At 51.2% G+C, this 27,840-nt stretch overlaps 1 protein-coding gene across 2 annotated transcripts in view; it reads left to right on the plus strand.

Moving 5' to 3' along the window:
- Nucleotides 1-1,037: 1,037 nt before the first annotated feature.
- The window catches only part of TTLL11 (tubulin tyrosine ligase like 11), a 263,922-nt gene continuing 237,119 nt past the window's right edge, over nt 1,038-27,840 (plus strand). For both annotated transcript variants that reach the window (XR_013640460.1, XM_078881427.1), the window contains exons 1-7: nt 1,038-1,588; nt 13,964-14,063; nt 14,990-15,123; nt 16,646-16,750; nt 19,101-19,289; nt 19,801-20,109; nt 24,333-24,428. Coding sequence is in view for 1 of the 2 variants with exons in the window: in XM_078881427.1 (XP_078737553.1) it covers nt 1,094-1,588; nt 13,964-14,063; nt 14,990-15,123; nt 16,646-16,750; nt 19,101-19,289; nt 19,801-20,109; nt 24,333-24,428 (1,428 nt within the window). In the remaining variant the exon portion in view is untranslated. The remainder of the gene's footprint in view (nt 1,589-13,963; nt 14,064-14,989; nt 15,124-16,645; nt 16,751-19,100; nt 19,290-19,800; nt 20,110-24,332; nt 24,429-27,840) is intronic.

The raw sequence follows: 27,840 nt of genomic DNA on the forward strand, positions 1-27,840 counted from the left end.
TCGCCCCCCCCCACCCTCTCGCCCCCCCCGCCCCCCACCCTCTCGCCCCGCCCCCCACCCTCTCGCCCCCTACCCCCGCCTGCCCCCCACCCTCTCGCCCCCCCCCACCCTCTCGCCCCCCCCGCCCCCCACCCTCTCGCCCCCCCCCACCCTCTCGCCCCCCCCGCCCCCCACCCTCTCGCCCCCCCCACCCTCTCGCCCCCCCCCCCACCCTCTCGCCCCCCCCCACCCTCTCGCCCCCCCCGCCCCCCACCCTCTCGCCCCCCCCGCCCCCCACCCTCTCGCCCCCCCGCCCCCACCCTCTCGCCCCCCACCCTCCCCCCAACTTTACCCATCGGACGTGAAGGAGAACCAATCAGAGCAGCTCAGAACAGATTGTAATTTTTTAGAAATATTAATTTGACGATCGTAATAAAAGTAGTTTAATGCAGTGGCGTACTTGACAATAGAGAAATAAAATAGCCCTAAAGCGACAGAAACCTTTAAAAAATGCGGTGAAAACCTAAGGACCCTCGTCGCGTGACGTCACCGTTTGTTTACATCGATCACGTGGTCAGATAAAGACGTCACGCCTCGGGCAAGCCTTTCGCCAAATAAGGAGTGCTGCCGAATGCAATGCGATTGCGCGCCGCGCGCATGCGTCACTCCTATTCCTACAATGCATTGCATGGGGGGGGGGTGGGGGTCGTATTTGGCAAACTCGTTGCTATATTTGGAATCTGGCGCCGAGAGGCTACGGGTGCCGGGCGGGACCCCGGGACCCCACCCCACTTTGCCGGCAAAGCATCATTTACAAAACGCGTTCGCGGTCCCAACCCGCTATAATTAAGTTATTTTGACCATCCGGCGACTGCGAGTTTAAAACGTAACCGTGCTTGTTAAACAATTCAAAATAATATTTTCAACGGAGTAAAAAGAATGCTTTCCGTTGCCGTTGACAGACTAATTATCGAGCGTACATCTAAAAAGAAATTATTTAAAACGCACGCGTTGCGAGCGAGGTAAAAAGGGGGCAACTATATGCGTTGAGAGGCCCATCGCGTCCTGGGCACCGCACGCCTTGACAACTGCAGCGAAAGCGGTGAGGAGAAACATGACGGCGAGGCGCGTGGGGACGAAGGCAAACCTCGCTACCGACGTCGGCAAACTTCCCTCCACTTCGGTGATCGAAGGGACGAGGCAAGGACGTAGAGATGTATCCTCATCATCACCACCATCACTACCACCGCTACCGTCATCATCAACTCCATACCACCATCATCATCACCACCACCATCATCATCATCGCAAACACAACCCCAATACCGCTGGTGACATCGCTGGTGATGTCGACGACGATGATGATGATGGCGTTGATGTCTGCAACGGCAGTAGCAACAACAACAACGATGCAGGTGATGATGATGATGGTGGTGGTGGTGGTGCTGCTGATGATGATGATGACGATGAAGCCACAGTAACTAAGGCACGAGAAGACGCGAACAAGTCTCCAAAAAAGAGGAAACGCATCGTTACGGTGGATAGTTCGAAAGCCAAGACGTCACTTGAGGCGCTGAGAGCCAGCCTGAGCCAGCTCAAGTGGAGAGAAGTGAGTCTCATTCATTGCGCCATCTCTTCCTTCCCTCTGCCAGATGACAGCTGCTGGGATGATGATGATGATGATGGTGGTGGTGGTCTGTGGTCTGTCATCATCAATCAATCTTGTGGCGTTATGGGTGCAGTTTCTGTGGGTCTCTGTGGGTCTCCGTGGGTCTCAAATCCTTATCAGTGCACTCTTATCACAGATCGATTCAGAACGTATTGGTCACCCCCGTGTCCGTTTTAAATGTCAACGTTCACCACGTAAAGACCCATCACAAGAGTGAAACACAAACAAATAGACACCACTAGTACACTCACCACTAGTACACTCACCACTAGTACACTCACCACTAGTACACTCACCACCACTACACTCACTACAAGTACACTCACCACTAGTACACTCACCACTAGTACACTCACTACAAGTACACTCACCACTAGTACACTCACCACTAGTACACTCACCACTAGTACACTCACCACTAGTACACTCACCACTAGTATACTCACCACTAGTATACTCACCACTAGTATACTCACCACCACTACACTCACTACAAGTACACTCACCACTAGTACACTCACCACTAGTACACTCACTACAAGTACACTCACCACTAGTACACTCACCACTAGTACACTCACCACCACTACACTCACCACTAGTACACTCACCACCACTACACTCACTACAAGTACACTCACCACTAGTACACTCACCACTACACTCACCACTAGTACACTCACCACTACACTCACCACTAGTACACTCACCACTACACTCACCACTACTACACTCACCACTACACTCACCACTAGTACACTCACCACTACTACACTCACCATTAGTACACTCACCACTAGTACACTCACCCACTAGAACACTCACCCACTAGAACACTCACCACTACACTCACCACTATACTCACCACTACACTCACCACTAGTACACTCACCACTAGTACACTCACCACTACACTCACCACTAGTACACTCACCCACTAGAACACTCACCACTACACTCACCACTACACTCACCACCAGTACACTCACCACTAGTACACTCACCACTACACTCACCACTACAAACCTGTCAACCCCTTATCAGTGCCCTCTTATCACAGATCGATTCAGACCGTATTGGTCACCCCGTGCCCGTTATAAATGACAACGTTCACCCCATAAAGACACATCACAAGGGAGAAATACAAACAAATAAGACACCACTAGTACACTCACCACTAGTACACCCACCACTACACTCACCACTAGTACACTCACCACTAGTACACCCACCACTACACTCACCACTAGTACACTCACCACTAGTACACTCACCACTACACTCACCACTACACTCACCACCACTACACTCACCACCACTACACTCACCACTAGTACACTCACCACTAGCACACTCACCACTATACTCACCACTACACTCACCACTAGTACACTCACCACTACACTCACCACTACACTCACCACTACACTCACCACTACACTCACCACTACACTCACCACTAGTACACTCACCACTACACTCACCACCACTACACTCACCACCAGTACACTCACCACTTGTACACTCACCAACCACCACTACACTCACCACCAGTACACTCACCACTAGTACACTCACCACTAGTACACTCACCACTTGTACACTCACCAACCACTAATACACTCACCACTACACTCACCACTACACTCACCACCACTACACTCACCACCAGTACACTCACCACCAGTACACTCACCACTACACTCACCACTACACTCACCACTACACTCACCACTAGTACACTCACCACTAGTACACTCACCACTAGTACACTCACCACTAGTACACTCACCACTATACTCACCACTAGGACACCCACCACTACACTCACCACTTGTACACTCACCACTAGTACACTCACCACTACACCCACTACTACACTCACCACTACACTCACCACTACTACACTCACCACTACACTCACCACTACACTCACCACTAGCACACTCACCACTACACTCACTACTACACTCACCACAACTACACTCAGCACTACACTCACCACTACACTCACCACTAGTACACTCACCACTAGTACACTCACTACTACACTCACCACTACTACACTCACCACTACACTCACCACTACTACACTCACCACTACACTCACTACTACACTCACAACAACACTCACCACTACACTCACCACGACTACCATGTGGGTTGACAGATATGAGAGTTTGATGATGTGTATTTCAAAGATCCATTCTTAAAGTCTCATCACCACCACCACCACAATCATCTGAAATTCGGTCTCTCCCTTGTTACTGCCAATTCACCAAAACATCTACTGGGCATCTGTGAAACTCCTGGACATCTGTGGAAAAATGTCTTTATAACTCATCGGATTCCTCCAGTATGGATAAATATTCTGATTCTGATGTCTTCAGGTTGAGCGTTCAACCGATGTGGTGGCTTTAATTCAAAGGCCCAGACGTTTATTTCCTGAATTTGTGTGCAATATATTGCATGACAACACTATTTGACATCAGTTTTTCTTTTTAATGGAGATTAAATTACATCCAAGTTTGGAAAATTATGGAACAGTATACGAGCCGGGCGGCGGTGGTGGTGTTGGTGTTGTTCTGTACTGTGAAGGTTGAGAGTTTGTGGCATGAAGATTCCACCGTCCATACCCTGGCTCGCCAGGAGAGGGCGGCACGGAAGATGTGGACTAATCTCCATCTGTCCCTTCTGTACGGGATATAGTACAGGGGCTCTTCTACTTACGAACGAGTCAGGTTCCAGAGGTCTGTTTGGAAGTCGATTTGTTCGTAAGTCCAACTTTACTCTTGTCGATTCCAAACACGTATGGCATGTGCACTAAACACGGGGAATGGCTTTAAAAGTTGTATAATCTCCAGTAGATGTAGATGCCACTGGCTCTTCGTGTTCTGCAGATGTAGATGCCACTGGTTCTTCACGTTCTGCAGATGTAGATGCCACTGGTTGTTCACGTTCTGTAGATTATATGCCACTGGTTCTTCATGTTCTGCAGATGTAGATGCCACTGGTTCTTCACGTTCTGCAGATGTAGATGCCACTGGTTCTTCACGTTCTGTAGATGTAGATACCACTGGTTGTTCACGTTCTGCAGATGTAGATGCCACTGGTTCTTCACGTTCTGTAGATGTAGATACCACTGGTTCTTCACGTTCTGCAGATGTAGATGCCACTGGTTCTTCACGTTCTGCAGATGTAGATGCCACTGGTTCTTCACGTTCTGCAGATGTAGATGCCACTGGTTCTTCACGTTCTGCAGATGTAGATGCCACTGATTCTTCACGTTCTGTAGATGTAGATTCCACTGGTTCTTCACGTTCTGCAGATGTAGATGCCACTGGTTCTTCACGTTCTGTAGATGTAGATACCACTGGTTCTTCACGTTCTGCAGATGTAGATGCCACTGGTTCTTCACGTTCTGTAGATGTAGATTCCACTGGTTCTTCACGTTCTGCAGATGTGCATGCCACTGGTTCTTCACGTTCTGCAGATGTAGATGCAACTGATTCTTCACGTTCTGCAGATGTAGATGTCACTGGTTCTTCATGTTCTGCAGATGTAGATGCCACTGGTTCTTCATGTTCTGCAGATTTAGATGCCACTGGTTCTTCACGTTCTGCAGATGTGCATGCCACTGGTTCTTCACGTTCTGCAGATGTAGATGTCACTGGTTCTTCATGTTCTGCAGATGTAGATGCCACTGGTTGTTCATGTTCTGCAGATTTAGATGCCACTGGTTCTTCATGTTCTTCAGATGTAGGTGCCACTGGTTCTTCACATTCTGTAAATGTAGATGCCACTGGTTCTTCACGTTCTGCAGATATAGATGCCACTGGTTCTTCACGTTCTCCAGATGTAGATGCCACCGCCGCCATCCATTGCACGGCGGTTAAACTTATGACTCTCGATCCGAACACGCAACCAGACATACGGACAGGTTTGTTCGTATTTCTTAAAGGGCGTAAGTCGAGTGTTCGTCAGTCGAGGGGTCCATGTATTGCCCCTCTCTGCATGCGTGGACGTTCTGCTGATTCTCTGGTTTTGCCCCACATGTGTAATGTGAGGATATATCCGGCTCAATGACGTATCACAACTCGTCATGATGATTGGCTCTGCCGGTCCTGGTTTATAGCCAATGGGGGGAAGCCTAGGGGCGTGGCCCTGACGTAATGGAAAGGTGACAGTTGGAAGTAGGGGATTGGTTCTGCTGGTTTTGGCCACAGCCAATGGGGAGACGAGTCAGGGGCGTGGTCCCGGCAGCTTACGAGGGGGCCTGGAATATTCCACGGAGGCTAGCCAGGATTGGTGGAAACGTACCACGTGACCCGGATATTAAATAGGGGTGGAGACGAATGACACGTGGTCAGAACGGGAACGAACAGAGGAAGGGAGCCACGCGGGAGCGGGGCTCCGGGTTGCCACGTGGCGGTGTGTCTCTCTCTTTCTGTCCCTCTCACGCTGCCTGTCAGCAGCATGAAGGAAAAGCTGTATACAAGTTGAATAAAAGACAGATTCCAGAAGTCGCCTCAAAGAGCTTTATTACACACTAGCGGAAGTACCCGGCTTTGCCCGGGTGAAAAATATATTTCTTAAAAACTTTACATATATATACACAGATACTAAGGTATTGTCAAAGCTCAGTGGGCTGTTTGTACATTTCTCCACCAACAAATATATAAGAGGCTTTCACAAGTCCAAAAAGTTGTAGAAAGTGTGGGGTAATTAGTTGATGTCAAAAGGTTTCCGAAAATTGTGGTCTCCCCCCCCCCCTCAAAAATATCTTTACCCCTCGTAGGTATATATACTAACAACACCTTACATACAACAGAGGAAGTGGTATCTATTGACTCTATAGTAGTATCTACTGACTGTACTGTAGTATCTACTGAGCCAGTAGTAGCTACTGCCTGTGTAGTAGTATTTAGTGACTAATAACTACTGACCATAGTAGTATTTACTGGGCCTACAGTAGTATCTACCGACTATATACTCGTAACGACTAACTGTATAGTATCCGCTGACTCTATAGTAGTATCCACTGACTATAGTAGTAACTAGAAAATCTATAACAGTATCTACTCACTCTATAATAGTATCTACTCACCGTGGTAGTATGTACTGACTGTATAGTAGTATATACTGACTGTAGCAGTATTGACTGACTGTAGCGGTATATACTGACTGTTTTAGTATTTACTATAGCGGTATCTACCAACTCGATAGCAGTTTGTACTATCGCTACAGCAGTGTATACCGACTGAGGTCGTACCTGCTATCACTACAGCAGTGCATACTGTGTTGGTACCTGTTATGATGACAGCAGTACATACTGTGGTGGTACCTGCTATGATTACAGCAGTGCATATTGACTGTACTCATCATTCACCCTCACCATTCACCACTCACAACTCACCCTTACCACTCATCCTCACTACTCACCACTCCCACTCACTATTCACCATTCACCCTCACAACTCACCACTCACCAATCTCCCTCACCAATCTCCCTCACCAATCTCCCTCACCACTCACCCTCACCACTCACCGTCACAACCACCACTCACCCTCAGCACACAACCTCACCCTCACTACTCACCATTCATCCTCACCAATCACCACTGACCAATCACCACTCACCACTTTTCACTAACCCTCACCACTCAACCTCAGCACTCACCCTCAAAACTAACCACTCTCTCACCACTGACCCTCACCATTCACCCTCACAACTCACCACTCACCAATCTCCCTCACCGATCTCCCTCACCAATCTCCCTCACCACTCACCCTCACCACTCACCGTCACAACCACCACTCACCCTCACCACACAACCTCACCCTCACTACTCACCATTCATCCTCACCAATCACCACTGACCAATCACCACTCACCACTCTCCACTAACCCTCACCACTCACCACTCATCCTCACCAATCACACCCTCACCAATCACCACTCACCCGCACTGCTCACCCTCACCACTCACGCTCACCCTCACCACTCACCCCTCACTAATCACCACTCATAACCGCCACTCACCCTCACTACTCAACACTCACCCTCACCACTCACCCTCACCACTCACCCTCACTACTCACCACTCATCCTCACCAATCACACCCTCAACAATCACCACTCACCCTCACCACTCACGCTCACCACTCACTCTCACCACTCACCACTCACCCTCACAACAACCACTCACCCTCACCGCTCACCACTCACCCTCACTACTCACCTCACCACTCACCACTCATCCTCACCAATCACACCCTCACCAATTACCACTCACCCTCACCGCTCACCACTCACCCTCACCACTCAACCTCACCCCTCACTAATCACCACTCACAACTGCCACTCACCCTCCCCACTCACCCTCACTACTCACCACTCATCCTCACCAATCACACCCTCACCAATCACCACTCACCCTCACCACTTGCCACTCACCCTCACCACTCACCCTCACCATTCACCCTCACCACTCTCCCTCACCACTCTCCCTCACCACTCATCCTCACCAATCACACCCTCACCACTCACCCTCAACACTCACCCTCACCGCTCACCACTCACCCTCACTACTCACCCTCACTACTCACCACTCATCCTCACCAATCACACCCTCAACAATCACCACTCACCCTCACCACTCACGCTCACCACTCACCCTCACCACTCACTCTCACCACTCACCCTCACAACAACCACTCACCCTCACCGCTCACCACTCACCCTCACTACTCACCTCACCACTCACCACTCATCCTCACCAATCACACCCTCACCAATTACCACTCACCCTCACCGCTCACCACTCACCCTCACCACTCAACCTCACCCCTCACTAATCACCACTCACCCTCACTACTCACCCTCACCACTCACCACTCATACTCACCAATCACACCCTCACCACTCTCCCTCACCATTCTCCCTCAACACTCACCCTCACCACTCACCACTCACCCTCACCATTCACCCTCACCACTCTCCCTCACCACTCTCCCTCACCACTCATCCTCACCAATCACACCCTCACCACTCACCCTCAACACTCACCCTCACCGCTCACCACTCACCCTCACTACTCACCCTCACTACTCACCACTCATCCTCACCAATCACACCCTCAACAATCACCACTCACCCTCACCACTCACGCTCACCACTCACCCTCACCACTCACTCTCACCACTCACCCTCACAACAACCACTCACCCTCACCGCTCACCACTCACCCTCACTACTCACCTCACCACTCACCACTCATCCTCACCAATCACACCCTCACCAATTACCAGAGGTGTGGACTCGAGTCATGTGACTTGGACTCGAGTCATGAATTTGATGACTTGCGACTCGACTTGGACTTGCATAACAATGACTTTGTCCCACCTCTGCCAATTACCACTCACCCTCACTGCTCACCCTCACCGCTCACCACTCACCCTCACCACTCAACCTCACCCCTCACTAATCACCACTCACCCTCACCACTTGTCACTCACCCTCACCACTCACCACTCACCCTCACCATTCACCCTCACCACTCTCCCTCACCACTCTCCCTCACCACTCATCCTCACCAATCACACCCTCACCAATCACCACTCACCACTCACCCTCAACACTCACCCTCACCGCTCACCACTCACCCTCACTACTCACCCTCACCACTCACCACTCATACTCACCAATCACACCCTCACCACTCTCCCTCACCATTCTCCCTCAACACTCACCCTCACCACTCACCACTCACCCTCACCATTCACCCTCACCACTCTCCCTCACCACTCTCCCTCACCACTCATCCTCACCAATCACACCCTCACCACTCACCCTCAACACTCACCCTCACCACTCACCCTCACCATTCACCCTCACCACTCTTCCTCACCACTCATCCTCACCAATCACACCCTCACCACTCACCACTCACCCTCAACACTCACCCTCACCGCTCACCCTCACCACTCAACCTCCCCTCACCACTCACTAATCACCACTCACAATCGCCACTCACAACCGCCACTCACCCTCATCACTCACCCTCACCACTCACCCTCACTACTCATCTTCACCAATCACACCCTCACCATTATATTTTTGCCCCAGTCAACGCCGGATATTTCCCATTCGTAGCAGTTTATATCAACTCTATAACCAACTTATATTAAACAGGAAGCGCGATCCTAAAGTAATCTACAACCTTCGATTAGTCCTTTGTGCGATTCAAAGAATCGATTCCTGGCATGTTGGGGGTTTACATTTTGAATGACAGAGTTTTATTTTCATTGGTATGTTATGTTTTAATGTTTTCAGGAGTTTTTAATTACATTTTTGCCCCGGTCAACGCCGGATATTTCCCGTTCGTAGCAGTTTATATCGACTTTAACCAACTTATAGTAAACGGGAATCGTCCGAATCTAAAGGAATCTACAACCTTCGATTCCTTTGCGCGATTCAGAGAATCGATTCTTGGCGCATCGGGTTTAAAAGTAATTACACAGTTGTATTTTCATTGGTATGTAAAGTTTTAAAGTTTTCAGAAGATTTTAAATGTATTTTCCCCCCGGGCAACGCCGGATATATCGAGTTTATACCACAAAGTCGTCGCTTGACACGGGTGGGGTGTCGAGGCCTAGTACCGTGCAGAGCCTCCGGCCTCACCTAGATTGCCCACTCGGCTGAGGCTGGGTACTGGGGCCGTTACCCCCCCCCCCCCGCGCTACAATAATACTGTCTAATCGCTATAATTTTATTATCTACCGACCCTATAATAGTAATTGCACACATTGGGGTGGGGGGGGAGTGAAGAGGACGTGAAACTTTGATGAATTTACCTCAGAGTCGCGTGTTAATGCGTGCGCATATTTTTAACGGGAATTAAAAATGGCGTCCACCCCGCAGCGAAGTTGTTGCTACCCGTTGCCAGGGGCAACCGCCGTGGTCCGCGCCGGTCGGCAATAGCAAATAAATAAATAAAGCAATAAATAAATAAAGAGAAATCGCACTAAATCGATAATCGGTCCGATTTAAAGTTTAGAGACGAAAAATCGGAAATGCCTAAGTTTACCGCGGGGCCGGGGGCGTGCCTACCTGCAAAATTTAATCTCGCCGAACCCCACGGTCCGAGAGTTACATCCCCCGCAAGGGAGCGTACGCAGACGGACAGACGGACGGACAGACAGACAGACAGACAAAAAATGAATTATATAGGTTAGATGTATAAACGCTCGTTGGGTGGCGGAAAACATCTTAAAATATACGTGTGGTATGTTGAGGAGCCATTGTGTCAAACCTTGCTGATTACGTGTGTGTTTTTCTACTTGCTCCATAATAGAGGGGTTTTTTTTTGGGTTGCATCGCGTAAATGTTAACGTGTCGTTAAACCCGCCACCACCCAACACAGCCATTTTATAAGGGTGTGTGTCATGTTAACAAAACGGGCCAATTCGTTACTAGTTCAACATTAACCAATTGTGTGTCGGAGATTAAACCCACACCATTTACAATATATATACTTTAAGACGAATGTGTTGATTTCCTTTCGTTTGTTTATGTATAATGTAGACTGCACGGCTAAGCTGGTTGTTTCCAATTGCGGTTTTTTGTTACTCAGCGATCAGGAGATGCGATTCGCTGAAATCAACGTGATATTCAACGAAACTTTATTATATTGATAATAATAAACTAACGATAATTCAAACGTATAATGCATATTCTATCCTAGGATCACTGATTGGCCGTGTCGGGTGGTGGCGGGTTTAACGACACATTTACACTCACGCGATTTAACCCAAAAACCTCTCTTGTGGAGATCCGTGTTCAGCAGCAGAATCCCATTGATGGTTTGCATGCGAGCATTGGTTCGGAGATACCTTTTGCAAGTCCGACTTTCTCCCGTGATTGCAGGACTGACCGATGGCGATGGCTTCTGGGGAATCCTTTATCCAGCAGCCACTAGACTGCGGCTACTGACGATGATTTTGCTGATGATGATAAAAGTACAAGGGCCATTTGCAGAGGCATCTTAAAATCTACTTTAGCCTCTCATACTCTCATCAAAGCCTATGGGTTGAGTGGCTGATGTGCTCACAGAAAGGCCCTTCAAATTAAGATTGATAAACAAAAGTCACGTTTGCTCTTGCACCGAGCTGACCAACCAAGCAAACACCCATGAAACTCACGGAGGCTTTGGGCCTGATGTCATCATTTTCATTCGTCATTAGCCACGACAAATCCTCTGCTGGATGAAGGGACCCCCCTCTTATGTCGCTGCCGCATCCCACGATCCTGCGATTCAACGATCCGCCGTGCACATGAGCGGAGTTCGTCACTCGATCTCTTACACTGGTCAACACACTTTTTCTGGCATAAGGTATTTCAATGGTTGTAAGGTAATTTTGGGGTGCTGATTCCAAATCTGGCATCAGTTTTTGTCCATCACATCAGGTTTTTTAGATATCAAATATTGCATTTTCAATAAAAACTGCAGAAGAAAAATCTTAAATACAGCACCATATTTTAACACTAAAGCAGTCACTGACTCGCAACAACTTGCAATCATAAGTGACAGAGTTATTTTCGGGTAAAATCAATGATAATGGGGTATGCCGATAGCATAAAAATGCGATGTGATAGAGAAAATCTGAGATCAGATTTGGAATCAGCACCCTGAAATTAGTCTGGAACAGCTGCAAAAGTCCAGGCCAGAACATTTTTGTTTTTGTTGACCAGTGTTATCGGACGTCCACTTGGATCAGTTTCATTCCTCGGTGCCAATTAATTATTATAATTATTATTATTCTCATCAAAAATAACTGAGCAACCATCACCGAAACCCAAGGAGACTTGAGACGACTGGGATTTTAAATAAAGGGGCCAGTTTAAAATGAGCGAACGTGCTTTCAACAGGCAGCGAAGAAAGCTTCTAATGATTAATTGAGCGCATGAATAAATTAATGTATAAATAATTAAGGGACCCTCATGCAGACCCACAAGGTCCCTACCCACGGTAAAGAATTTAAGACCTCTTCTCAACAGTGAAATCCATCGAGTGCTAGCTGGCATTCGAACACGTTTCAATGTTGAAATATGCTGTTGAGTTATATCATTTATACGGTTAACTCTCAATCGTCCGTGGGCGGATTTCGTTTTTTGGGTTGCGGATTACCTGTGCTTATGCAATTATGAAGAAGATAAATAATTAGTACGGCTGGGAATGAGCTGAATTAAGTACAGAATTAAATTTAATTAGATGGGTTTTTTTTGTATGCAGTCGTTCAACTCTCTACACTTTGGAACCCGATTTTTATGACAGCTTTATGTGAGTCTCTGAGTCTCTATGTGAGTCTCTAAGTCTCTATGTGAGTCTCTGAGTCTCTATGTGAGTATATGGGTCTCTGTGTGAGTCTATGGGTCGCTGTGTGAGTATGGGTCTCTACATGAGTCTATGCGTCTCTATGTGAGTCTCTGAGTCTCTATGTGAGTCTCTGAGTCTCTATGTGAGTCTCTGAGTTTCTATGTGAGTCTCTGTGTCTCTATGTGAGTCTATGGGTCTTAATGTGAGTCTATGGGTCTCTTTGTGAGTCTATGGGTCTCTATGTAAGTCTATGCATCTCTATGTGAGTCTCTGAGTCTCTATGTGAGTCTCTGTGTCTCTATGTGAGTCTATGGGTCTTAATGTGAGTCTATGGGTCTCTATGTGAGTCTATGGGTCTCTATGTAAGTCTATGCATCTCTATGTGAGTCTCTGAGTCTCTATGTGAGTCTATGGGTCTTAATGTGAGTCTATGGGTCTCTGTATAATTCATTGATGACCGGGCAGAGACCATCAGCTTACTACACTTGAGAAACTGCTACCCGGCCGGGTACGGGTAGGGTATCGGGTATCGGGTACCTGATTGCGACCTCTGGGATGAAGCCATGTTGCAGGCGCGGGTGGGTTGATTCTAGGAACTTGAATTGTGAGAAGAGACAAGTCGTTGGGAAATGAGTGACAAACGGTGACTCACCAGTGACTCACGGCCTACCCGTACCCGTACCTGGCCGCACCAGGGTCGCAAATGGGTACCCGTACCCGGCCGGGTACGGGTAGCCGGTTATCGGGTAGGGTACGGGTATCGGGTACCCGGTTGCGACCTCTGCTACTTTCACAACCAAGTGGTGCTTGTGTCTGCGGGTCGTTTTGAACTCCATTCGGCTCTGCGAGCTTCAAGGCCGCAGCGCTATTGAGGAACGTATCGAGCGGTTGTTGTGTTTTTTCATTCATTCATCTGTGATGTCGCCGCCTTTTGCAGTATCCGTTTGGCCGGAGACAACCCTGCGATATTTACTGGCACGGGACGTCATTCCACGACTCGGAAAACGTCTGCTCTGGCATTGTCAACAAATTTCCGGGTAAACAACAACAACAACGACGACAACAACAACAACGCCAACGCATGGACGTTACTGTTTCTCATCTCCCGAGTGCGAGTGTGTAGTGTAGCGGTTAGCGCTACGCTGCGCTATGAACCCGGTGACCCGGGTTCGATTCCCGCTCGCGCCCAACACCAGTGACGATTATCTGAACCGGTCCTGGGCCTCTCCTAGGTTGGCTCAGCCTCAAATGAGTACCTGGTGCGGTGTGCAGTAAACATCGTCACTGGGGAGACAAAGGCGGTCATGCGTGGAGCTCTCATACTCTGATGGTGCATTGTCTTTGAGTTGTGCGCCTTTTGGCGTCATCTGGTCCAACACCATGTGAGACTAGGCTCTAAGGAAAGCTGTCTCGGGTGTGGACCAATCAACTTCAAGGACAGTGCATACATTATCAGAGTTGTGTTTTTTGTTTGCATTCCGACTGCAGGTATTGTGGTCAATGCAAAGATGACTCCTTGTAAAAAAAAAGGTGTCAGTTTTGTTGCCAGATAAAAGGGTAAAAAAACAATGATCATATTTTGCCACTGGCAAATGAGGTTCCAATGGTGGAATCTGAACACTGCTCCTGTTTTATTGCCAGGAAGGTTAAAACCGATTGTTATTTTCTGTTCCATAATTTTTCGATGATTTGACAAAAAATCTGGCCCCGTCTCACTCACCCAGGAGATGGCCTGGCACCCCCGGGTTAAGAAGAAGAACCGCTGGTTTAGATGCTACCCCATGCGCCCCGGCCTTCTCGCACGTTATCGCGACTGTTCCTTTACCGCCCTCCCTATACGATGCTTTATTTATTACAACAACTCGACCGCTGTTCCCCACGTCATCGCGATGGACGCACGGACCGGACCTATCTTTGGTTTAACACCGCTGCTGTCCCCTTGTTCTCTCTGCCGCCCCCGAAGGAATGTCGGAGCTCGTTCGGAAGGTGAACCTAAGCCGCGCGTTAAGGACCATGCAGCAGCTGTTTCCCGATGAGTACACCTTCTACCCCGGCTCATGGATCCTGCCGGAAGAATTCCCGCTGTTTGAAGCTGATGTGTGTTGTGGGCAGTGGGGCGGTTTACTCGGTTGGGTCCTGCTGCCGCTCGCTGCTGACAGCACTTGTCCCAACGGTCGGTTGAGGCTACACTGGGGTGGTGGGATCTTTGCCTTTTGTGTCAAGCGGTGGGGGTTTGCCGTCTGTGCCGAGGTTTCAGTTTTGTTGCCAGATAAAAAGGCCCCCCCCCCCCCCGCCCCCCCCCCCATCGGTAAACACAGCGAGCGGTGACGCGTTGAGTAGAGCACTCGGCGCACGCACGCCCGCCTGCCCGCCAAGTGTTTAAATTTACAGTTTGGTAAGCACGCTTTCAGAAAACTTTTTTAAGTTGCGGTGAGCCTAAGTGGACATTCTGATGCGAAGTCACGCGCACCGATTACATCTTTCCACGACGTTCTCTTTTAATCTGTTATTTTAGATTTTTCGTTATTTTGCATATTGCTGGCGGTGGTGACGGTGGCAGTGGTGGTGGTGGCGGTGGCGGTGGTGACGGTGGCGGTGGTGGCGGTGGTGGCGGTGGTGGTGGTTGCGGTGGTGGTGGTTGCGGTGGTGGTTTAAGTTGTGGTGGTGGTGGCGGTGATGGTGGCGGTGGTGGTTGCGGTGGTGCGGTAGTGGTGGTGGTTGCAATGGTGGTGGAAGTGGCGGCGGTGGCGGCAGTGGTGGCTGTGATGGTGGTGATGGTGGTGGTTGTGGTGATGTTGGTGGTAGCGGTGGTGGAAGTGGCGACAGTGTGGGCGGTGGTGGTGGTTGCGGTGGTGGTTACAGTGGTGGTGGCAGTGGCGGCGGTGGTGGCGGTGGCGGTGGTGATGGTGGTGGTGGTAGTGGTTGTCGTGGTGGTAGTGGTGGTAGCGGTGGTGGTTGAAGTGGTGGTTAATGTGGTGGTGGTGGCGGTGATGGTGGTGATGGTGGTTGTGGTGGTGGTGGTAGCGGTGGTGGTGGTTGCGGTAAGGGTGGTGGTTGAGGTGGTGGTGGTGGCGGTAGTGGTGGTGGTTGCAGTGGTGGTGGCAGTGGCGGGGGTGATGGTGGTGATGGTGGTGATTGTAGCGGCGGTGGCGGCGGTGGTGATGGTGGTGATGGTCGTGGTGGTAGTGGTGGTTGAAGTGGTGGTGGTTGTGGTGGTGGTGGTAGCACTGGTGGTGGTTGCGGTAAGGGTGGTGGTTGCGGTGGTGGTTGTGGTGGCGGTAGTGGTGGTGGTTACAGTGGTGGTGGCAGTGGCGGCGGTGGCGGCAGTGATGGTGGTGGTGGTAGTGGTGATAGTGGTTGTCGTGGTTGAAGTGGTGGTGGTGGTGGTAGCGGTGGTGGTTGAAGTGGTGGTGGTGGCGGTGATGGTGGTGGTGGTAGTGGTGGTGGTGGCGGCTGTGGCGGTGGTGGTGGTAGTGGTTGTCGTGGTTGAAGTGGTGGTGGTGGTGGTGGTAGTGGTTGTCGTGGTTGAAGTGGTGGTGGTGGTGGTAGTGGTTGTCGTGGTTCAAGTGGTGGTGGTGGTGAATTCGTCTGACACGTCGTTCCTCGGCACCTGTCGCAGGTGCTGAAGCTGCGAGAGAAAGATCCGTCGCGGAAGCTGACGTTCATCGTGAAGCCGGACAGCGGCTCGCAAGGCGACGGCATCTTTCTCATCAGCAACCCCCAGGTTCCTTCCTTCCTTTCATTCATTCATTCATTCTGCCAGCGTCGCAGTTAACGTCAAACGATGAAACTATTTTTAAATCCTTTATATTAAGTTCGCTCGCTCGCTTGCTTGCTTGCGCGCTTACGACCGTGCAAATCTTTCGGTCGTTTTTTAACCCACTTCCCGTGATCCAATCGAGCTGACATTTTGCACACAGACTCGTTGTGCGTGACAATTTATTTTCCTGAAATTTTTTTTCCAAAATGTTCCACTTTTTAGGTAAAAAAAAATTATATTTAATTACCAATTGCTTAATGGTGGCAGGCAATCATCTGACCCATAGGTGGCAGCCATCTCAAGCCAGAGGACGAGAGGACTCTAGCCGCCACGCATATAAAGGATTTATAGTGAAAAACTTTGTTTTTACGGGTTAATTTTTTTATTTGACCAGGTTAAGGGCCCCCCGCTGAGCTGCTATGGAGCTGGCCATCACGAACGATAGCTCAACGGAAGCGGCTTATCATAATCATCGTCATCATCGCCTGGACATTTACAGCAGCCAAATGGTCTTTAAATGCGCGGCGTCGATTCTAGGTGTGGAGAGGAAAAACCGGAGGACCCGGAGAAAAGTCCACGCGACCACGGGGAGAGAGAGACACGCAGACTCCACATATACAGCAGCAGGCGTCAGGGTCGGGATCGATCCCACGACCTCCTGTACACCAGGCGAGATAGTTAACATCTCCTAGCCACCGTGATGATGATGATGAGAGAGAGACACGCAAACTCCAAATATGCAGCAGCAACCGTCAGGGTCGGGTCAAACCCACGACCTCCTGTACACCAGGCGAGGTAGTTAACATATCCTTGTCACCGTGATGATGATGATGATGAGAGAGACGCAAACTCCAAATATGCAGCAGCAACCGTCAGGGTCGGGATCAAACCCACGACCTCCTGTACACCAGGCGAGGTAGTTAACATCTCCTAGCCACCTTGATGATGATGAGAGAGAGACACGCAAACTCCAAATATACAGCAGCAGGCGTCATGGTCGGGATCGAACCCACGACCTCCTGTACACCAGGCGAGGTAGTCAACATCTCCTAGCCACCGTGGCGCCACCGTTCTTTTATCCGACGGCGTGGATACGTTCAAGTCTCGTCTTGAAACCACATCTTGTTCAGTCAGTTCATTCTGTTGGGCTTTTCCTTCTCTCGCGGCCTTCCCTCATCCTTAATCTCACAAGGCGCCTTGAGACATTAGCGGAAGACGCCTTACGAACAAACGTAAATTGTGATCGTCATGATTATTAGTTCACACCGCTGTGCAGGATTCTTGAATCATCGCCCTGCCCCCCGGCACCTCGCTGGACCCAGCGGTGCTCGCTAACGGCACTTGCCCCTACGGTCTGTTAAGGCGCCATGGGGGATTTTTGTCTTTGTTTGGTGGTGGTGATGATTGTGGTGGTGATGATTGTGGTAGTGATGATGATGGTGGTGATAATGATGGTGGTGGTTGTGGTGATGGTGATGATGATGGTGGTGGTTGTGGTGATGATGATGGTGGTGGTGGTGGTGGTGATATTGATGGTGGTGATATTGATGGTGGTGGTGACGACGATAATAACGGTGTTGGTGATGATTGTGGTGGTGGTATTGATGGTGGTGGTTGTGGTGATGATGATGGTGACGACGACGATGATGCTGGTGATGATGATGGTGGTGGTGGTGATGATGATGATGGTGGTGGTGGTGATGATGGTGGTGGTGGTGATGATGATGATGGTGGTGGTGATGATGGTGGTGGTGGTGATGATGGTGGTGGTGGTGGTGGTGATGATGATGATGGTGGTGGTGATGATGGTGGTGGTGACGACGACGATGATGCTGGTGATGGTGGTGATTGCAGTGAAGCGTCAACGGCCCTCTGACGTCTAACCACTGCTCCCCCCCCCTCCGCACCACCACCACCACCTCCACCACCCCCCCCCTCCACCACCACCACCCCCCACCGCCACCCCCCCCCCACCACCACCACAACCCCCCCCCCTAGACCACCACCACCCCCCCACCGCCACCCCCCCCACCACCACCACCCCCCCCCCCTCCACCACCACCACCACCACCCCTCCACCACCACCACCACCGCCACCACCACCACCACCCCCCCCTCCACCACCATCACTACCACCACCCCCCCCCCTCCACCACCACCCCCACCACCACCACCACCCCCACCACCACCACCACCCCCCCCCTCCACCACCATCACCGCCACCACCACCACCCCTCCCATCACCACCCTCCACCACCACCACCACCACCCCTCCCACCACCACCCTCCACCACCACCACCACCACCACCGCAGGAGCTGCACGCAGCCGGCTGCCTGCGTGGCGGCAGGCCGACCATCGTGCAGGAGTATGTGCAGCGGCCCCTCCTCCTGGACAAGCTCAAGTTCGACATCCGCCTCTACGTGCTGCTGTCCTCCCTCGAGCCGCTGGAGGTGTACGTGTCGCGCGAGGGCCTCTGCCGCTTCTGCACCGAGGTCTACCAGGTGCGGGCCGACTTGTCGGTGTTTTCGCGGCGGTGACGCCGGGCGGATCGCGGAGAGTCGTCGGTGTCGGTGAGCGGCGGATCGCCGTCGGCAGGAGTTCGTTTCGCTTTCTTTCTCTCTCTCCTGGTTCCGCCGAATCTCGGAGAGAGCGGGGCGAACAGTGAAATCAACTCACGGTGGCTAGGAGATGTTGACTACCTCGACTGGTGCACAGGAGGTCGTGGGTTCGATCCCGACCCTGACGCCTGCTGCTGTATATTTGGAGTTTGTATGTCTCTGTCATCATCATCACGGTGGCTTGGAGATGTTAACTACCTCGCCTGGTGTACAGGAGGTCGTGGGTTCGATCCTGATCTATCCCTCCCGCTGTGTCTCCCCCCTCTAGGAGCCAAATCCAGGAACAAATACTCACCATCTCCTGTCTTTCTCCCGACAACCCCACCCACGCCATCCTCCATCTCTCTCTCACCTCTCCCTCTCTTCCACCTCCCACCGCCTCCACCCCTCCCAGGAGCCAAACCCCAAGAACCTCCACCGCCTCTACATGCACCTGACCAACTACTCGCTGAACTTGCACAGTGGCCGCTTCGTGCACTCCGACTCGGGCGCCACGGGCAGCAAGCGGAGCCTGCGCTGCTTGCTGGCGCGCCTGGCAGCCCGGGGGCAGGACGTGCGCCGCCTGTGGGGCGAGCTGGCCGCGCTGGTGCTCAAGACCGTGATGGCGCTCGCCCCGGGCCTGCGAGTGAGCCACCACGCGGAGGAGGGGCGGGGGAAGAGGGCAGGGGGGTGCGGCGGTGGGGGAGGGCCGGAGTGCTTCCAGGTACGCGGGGGGGAGGGAGGGAGGGGGAGAGAGAGCGAGGGGAGAGTGGGGGGTGGGGGAGAGAGCGGGGGGAGAGCGGGGGGGAGAGCGGGGGGGAGAGCGGGAGAGCGGGGGGGAGAGTGGGGTGTGGGAGAGTGGGGTGTGGGAGAGCGGGGTGTGGGAGAGTGGGGTGTGGGAGAGTGGGGTGTGGGAGAGCGGGGGGGAGAGTGGGGTGTGGGAGAGTGGGGTGTGGGAGAGTGGGGTGTGGGAGAGTGGGGTGTGGGAGAGTGGGGTGTGGGAGAGTGGGGTGTGGGAGAGTGAGGTGTGGGAGAGTGGGGTGTGGGAGAGTGGGGTGTGGGAGAGTGGGGTGTGGGAGAGTGGGGTGTGGGAGAGTGGGGTGTGGGAGAGTGGGGTGTGGGAGAGTGGGGTGTGGGAGAGTGGGGTGTGGGAGAGTGGGGTGTGGGAGAGTGGGGTGTGGGAGAGTGGGGTGTGGGAGAGTGGGGTGTGGGAGAGTGGGGTGTGGGAGAGTGGGGTGTGGGAGAGTGGGGTGTGGGAGAGTGGGGTGTGGGAGAGTGGGGTGTGGGAGAGTGGGGTGTGGGAGAGTGGGGTGTGGGAGAGTGGGGTGTGGGAGAGTGGGGTGTGGGAGAGTGGGGTGTGGGAGAGTGGGGTGTGGGAGAGTGGGGTGTGGGAGAGTGGGGTGTGGGAGAGTGGGGTGTGGGAGAGTGGGGTGTGGGAGAGTGGGGTGTGGGAGAGTGGGGTGTGGGAGAGTGGGGTGTGGGAGAGTGGGGTGTGGGAGAGTGGGGTGTGGGAGAGTGGGGTGTGGGAGAGTGGGGTGTGGGAGAGTGGGGTGTGGGAGAGTGGGGTGTGGGAGAGTGGGGTGTGGGAGAGTGGGGTGTGGGAGAGTGGGGTGTGGGAGAGTGGGGTGTGGGAGAGTGGGGTGTGGGAGAGTGGGGTGTGGGAGAGTGGGGTGTGGGAGAGTGGGGTGTGGGAGAGTGGGGTGTGGGAGAGTGGGGTGTGGGAGAGTGGGGTGTGGGAGAGTGGGGTGTGGGAGAGTGGGGTGTGGGAGAGTGGGGTGTGGGAGAGTGGGGTGTGGGAGAGTGGGGTGTGGGAGAGTGGGGTGTGGGAGAGTGGGGTGTGGGAGAGTGGGGTGTGGGAGAGTGGGGTGTGGGAGAGTGGAGTGTGGGAGAGTGGGGTGTGGGAGAGTGGGGTGTGGGAGAGTGGGGTGTGGGAGAGTGGGGTGTGGGAGAGTGGGGTGTGGGAGAGTGGGGTGTGGGAGAGTGGGGTGTGGGAGAGTGGGGTGTGGGAGAGTGGGGTGTGGGAGAGTGGGGGTGTGGGGCTGGAACCTTAACAACGAGGGGGCTCGCGGGATTATCAGAGGCTCGACTGCAAGGATCCGTACATATTTTTTGAGAAATAAAAATAAATTAAATGACGACGTTTCGGGCGCAACACAAGCATCCGTAATCATTTCTAGATTTGAAGCTTTCGTGACTGCAAGGATTCATATTCTTAGGTTTTTTCGGTAAAGTCACGTAGGTCAAAAAATAAAATTAATAAAATAAAATAAAAATCACGACATTTCGGAGGCAACACAAGCTTCCGTCTTCAGGTGGAACCGTCACAGCACGATTGCTGTATCAAGTGAGAGAAATTCCAAGAACACAGTCCTTGTTTTTATACTGGTTGAGGGTGGGAGGAGCCAAGGTAGGCCCTGAATATTATTTTTTAAATCCTTTATATTAAGTTCACTTGCTTGCTTGCTTGCGCGCTTACGACCGTGCAAATATTTCGGTCGTTTTTTAACCCACTTCCCGTGATCCAATCGAGCTGACATTTTGCACACAGACTCGTTGTGCGTGACAATTTTTTTTTCATATTTAATTTAAAATACCAATGTGATAAAAATGAAACTCTTACTCAAGAAAAACAGAAATGAATAATAAAATAAAACCGATGCCACGCATATAAAGGATTTATAGTGAAAAACTTAGTTTTTACGGGTTAATTTTTGTGAGGTTCGGTGCGGCTGAAGCACGCTGTTAGGAATGAGCCTTTAAACAGGCGTGAAAGCGTGGTCTGCTGCCGATGCAGAGAAGGGTGAGAACGGCCTGTGCTCATTTCTCATTCGTGGTGAAACGTAAGCGTGCCCTGTTACCAGAGGTGTGGACTCGAGTCATGTGACTTGGACTCGAGTCAGACTCGAGTCATGAATTTGATGACTTGCGACTCGACTTGGACTTGCATAACAATGACTTTGTCCCACCTATGAGATGTGGACTCGAGTCATGTGACTTGGACTCGAGTCAGACTCGAGTCATGAATTTGATGACTTGCGACTCGACTTGGACTTGCATAACAATGACTTTGTCCCACCTATGAGATGTGGACTCGAGTCATGTGACTTGGACTCGAGTCAGACTCGAGTCATGAATTTGATGACTTGCGACTCGACTTGGACTTGCATAACAATGACTTTGTCCCACCTCTGCCTGTTACCGTCTGTTCACCACTACGGGGCACCATTGCCTCGGATATCTTTAAACACCCAAAGTTTGGTGGTGAAGAGAGCCCCGTGATTGATCACGGGGGGGGGGGGGTGTGGGGAGGGGTAGTGTGGGGGGGGTGTGGGGGGGTAGTGTGGGGGGGGGGTAGTTGTGGGGGTGGGGTAGTGGGGGGGTAGTGGGGGGTAGTGGGGGGTAGTGGGGGGGGGGGCTGAATCTGTGAATTAGTGGAATTGTCGCTCGACACGGGAGTCATTTGTGTGAACTTGGTAGCTGCCCGGTGGTTCGAGCGGTTGAATGGATCATCAGCACGAACATCATCAGTAGCAGCAACATCAGCACTAGTATCAGCTGCAATAACATCATCATCAGCACTCGCATCAGTTGCAATAACATCATCATCAGCATTAGTATCATCAGCACTAGCATCAGCTGCAGTAGCATCAGCAGCAGCAGCAGTAGCATCATCATCATCAGCACTAGCATCATCAGCAGCACGAGCATCATCAGTAACAGCATCATCAGCAGCAGTAGCATCATCATCAGCAGCACTAGCATCATGTCCACAGTGATGGTGATGAATACGACGACGATGATGATGGTGATGTCCACAGTGATGGTGATGTCCATAGTGATGGTGATGACTACGACGATGATGATGGTGATGTTCACAGTGATGGTGATGTTCACAGTGATGGTGATGACTACGATGATGATGATGATGGTGATGTTCACAGTGATGGTGATGACCACGATGATGATGATGGTGATGATGGTGATGTCCATGGTGATGGTGATGACTACGATGATGATGATGATGGTGATGTCCACAGTGATGGTGATGACTACGATGATGATGATGATGTCCATAGTGATGGTGATGTCCACAGTGACGGTGATGACGATGATGATGATGATGATGGTGATGTTCACAGTGATGGTGATAACGACGATGATGATGGTGATGTCCACAATGATGGTGATTACGATGATGATGATGGTGATGTCCATGGTGATGGTGATGATGATGACGATGATGATGATGATGGTGATGTTCACAGTGATGGTGGTAACGACGATGATGATGATGATGGTGATGTCCACAATGATGGTGATTACGATGATGATGATGGTGATGTCCATGGTGATGGTGATGATGATGACGATGATGGTGATGTTCACAGTGATGGTGATGACGATGGTGATGACGACGATGATGATGGTGGTGATGTCCATGATGATTGTGATGACTACGACGATGATGATGATGGTGATGTCCACAGTCGCAAGGATGTCACTCCGCCCACCCCCCACAATCGCCCCTTGATCTCCCTCCATCACCCCTCTCCGCCCGCACCGTATCCGACGCTACCCCCTTAGTTCGTCATCCTATTCTTAGGTTTTTTTCGGTAAAGTCACGTAGGTAAAACATCAAAATTAATGAAAATAAAATAAAATAAAACAAAAATCACGACGTTTCGGAGGCAACACAAGTCTCCGTCATCAGGTGGGACCGTCACAGCCGAATTAGATGCAGCTAATTCGGCTGTGACGGTCCCACCTGATGACGGAGACTTGTGTTGCCTCCGAAACGTCGTGATTTTTGTTTTATTTTATTTTATTTTCATTAATTTTGATGTTTTACCTACGTGACTTTACCGAAAAAAACCTAAGAATATGATTCCTTGCAGTCACGAAAGTTCGTCATCCTGTCCGCGTCGCGTCCCCCTTCTGCCTCGTCAGATCCTGGGCTTTGACATCCTGCTGCTGAGGAACCTCAAGCCCGTTCTGCTGGAAGTGAATGCCAACCCCAGCCTCAAGATCGACCACGACCTCGAGGTGCGAGCGCCTGGCTCTCACGCAGCCTGGCAGCACCCCCCACCTACTCCTCCTGCCGCCCCCTGTCTGTGTGACTGTGTGTGTGTGACTGTGTGTGTGACTGTGTGTCTGTGACAGTGTGTGTGCGACTGTGTGTGTGACTGTGTGTGTGCGACTGTGTGTGTGTGACTGACTGTGTTCGTGTGTGACTGACTGTGTTCGTGTGTGACTGTGTTCGTGTGTGACTGTGTGTGTGCGTGACTGTGTGTGTGCGACTGTGTTCGTGTGTGACTGTGTGTGTGTGTGACTGTGTGTGACTGTGTGCGTGACTGTGTGTGTGCGTGACTGTGTTCGTGTGTGACTGTGTGTGTGTGACTGTGTTCTGTCTGTGTGTTCGTGTGTTGCTGTGTGTGTTTGTGTGTTGTTGTGTGTTCAACACTGCCCATAGACTCAACACTACCCATCGACTCAACACTGCCCATCGACTCAACACTGCCCATAGACTCAACACTGCACCATAGACCATAGACTCAACACTGCCCATAGACTCAACACTACCCATAGACTCAACACTGCCCATAGACTCAACACCGCCCATAGACTCAACGCTGCCCATAGACTCAACACTGCCCATAGACTCAACACTGCACCATAGACTCAACACTGCCCATAGACTCAACACTGCCCATAGACTCAACACTGCCCATAGACTCAACACCGCCCATAGACTCAACACTGCCCATAGACTCAACACTGCCCATAGACTCAACACTGCCCATAGACTCAACACTGCCCATAGACTCAACACTGCCCATAGACTCAACACTGCCCATAGACTCAACACTGCCCATAGACTCAACACCGCCCATAGACTCAACACTGCCCATAGACTCAACACTCCCCATAGACTCAACACTGCCCATAGACTCAACACTGCCCATAGACTCAACACTGCCCATAGACTCAACACTGCCCATAGACTCAACACCGCCCATAGACTCAACACTGCCCATAGACTCAACACTGCCCATAGACTCAACACTGCCCATAGACTCAACACTGCCCATAGACTCAACACTGCCCATAGACTCAACACTGCCCATAGACTCAACACTGCCCATAGACTCAACACTGCCCATAGACTCAACACTACCCATAGACTCAACACTGCCCATAGACTCAACACCGCCCATAGACTCAACGCTGCCCATAGACTCAACACTGCCCATAGACTCAACACTGCACCATAGACTCAACACTGCCCATAGACTCAACACTGCCCAGTGACTCAACACTGCCCAAAGACTCAACACCGCCCATAGACTCAACACTGCCCATAGACTCAACACTGCCCATAGACTCAACACTGCCCATAGACTCAACACTGCCCATAGACTCAACACCGCCCATAGACTCAACACTGCCCATAGACTCAACACTGCACCATAGACTCAACACTGCCCATAGACTCAACACTGCCCATAGACTCAACACTGTCCATAGACTCAACACCGCCCATAGACTCAACACTGCCCATAGACTCAACACTGCCCATAGACTCAACACTGCACCATAGACTCAACACTGCCCATAGACTCAACACTGCCCATAGACTAACACTGCCCATAGACTCAACACTGCCCATAGACTCAACACTGCACCATAGACTCAACACTGCCCATAGACTCAACACTGCCCATAGACTCAACACTGCCCATAAACTCAACACTGCCCATAGACTCAACACCGCCCATAGACTCAACGCTGCCCATAGACTCAACACTGCCCATAGACTCAACACTGCAACCATAGACTCAACACTGCCCATAGACTCAACACTGCCCATAGACTAACACTGCCCATAGACTCAACACTGCCCATAGACTCAACACTGCCCATAGACTCAACACTGCCCATAGACTCAACACTGCCCATAGACTCAACACTGCCCATAGACTCAACACTGCCCATAGACTCAACACTGCCCATAGACTCAACACCGCCCATAGACTCAACACTGCCCATAGACTCAACACTGCCCATAGACTCAACACTGCCCATAGACTCAACACTGCCCATAGACTCAACACTGCCCATAGACTCAACACTGCCCAATAGACTCAACACCGCCCATAGACTCAACACTGCCCATAGACTCAACACTGCCCATAGACTCAACACTGCCCATAGACTCAACACTGCCCATAGACTCAACACTGCCCATAGACTCAACGCCGCCCATAGACTCAACGCTGCCCATAGACTCAACACTGCCCATAGACTCAACACTGCACCATAGACTCAACACTGCCCATAGACTCAACACTGCCCATAGACTCAACACTGCCCATAGACTCAACACCGCCCATAGACTCAACACTGCCCATAGACTCAACACTGCCCATAGACTCAACACTGCCCATAGACTCAACACCGCCCATAGACTCAACACTGCCCATAGACTCAACACTGCCCATAGACTCAACACTGCCCATAGACTCAACACTGCCCATAGACTCAACACTGCCCATAGACTCAACACCGCCCATAGACTCAACACTGCCCATAGACTCAACACTGCACCATAGACTCAACACTGCCCATAGACTCAACACTGCCCATAGACTCAACACTGCCCATAGACTCAACACCGCCCATAGACTCAACACTGCCCATAGACTCAACACTGCCCATAGACTCAACACTGCACCATAGACTCAACACTGCCCATAGACTCAACACTGCCCATAGACTAACACTGCCCATAGACTCAACACTGCCCATAGACTCAACACCGCCCATAGACTCAACGCTGCCCATAGACTCAACACTGCCCATAGACTCAACACTGCCCATAGACTCAACACTGCCCATAGACTCAACACCGCCCATAGACTCAACACTGCCCATAGACTCAACACTGCCCATAGACTCAACACTGCCCATAGACTCAACACTGCCCATAGACTCAACACCGCCCATAGACTCAACACTGCCCATAGACTCAACACTGCACCATAGACTCAACACTGCCCATAGACTCAACACTGCCCATAGACTCAACACCGCCCATAGACTCAACACCGCCCATAGACTCAACATTGCCCATAGACTCAACACTGCCCATAGACTCAACACTGCACCATAGACTCAACACTGCCCATAGACTCAACACTACCCATAGACTCAACACTGCCCGTAGACTCAACACTGCCCATAGACTCAACACTGCCCATAGACTCAACACTGCCCATAGACTCAACACTGCCCATAGACTCAACACCGCCCATAGACTCAACACTGCCCATAGACTCAACACTGCCCATAGACTCAACACTGCACCATAGACTTAACACTGCCCATAGACTCAACACTACCCATAGACTCAACACTGCCCATAGACTCAACACTGCCCATAGACTCAACACTGCCC

This window comes from Lampetra fluviatilis, chromosome 61, assembly GCF_964198595.1.
Source record: "Lampetra fluviatilis chromosome 61, kcLamFluv1.1, whole genome shotgun sequence".
Taxonomy (NCBI): domain Eukaryota; kingdom Metazoa; phylum Chordata; class Hyperoartia; order Petromyzontiformes; family Petromyzontidae; genus Lampetra; species Lampetra fluviatilis.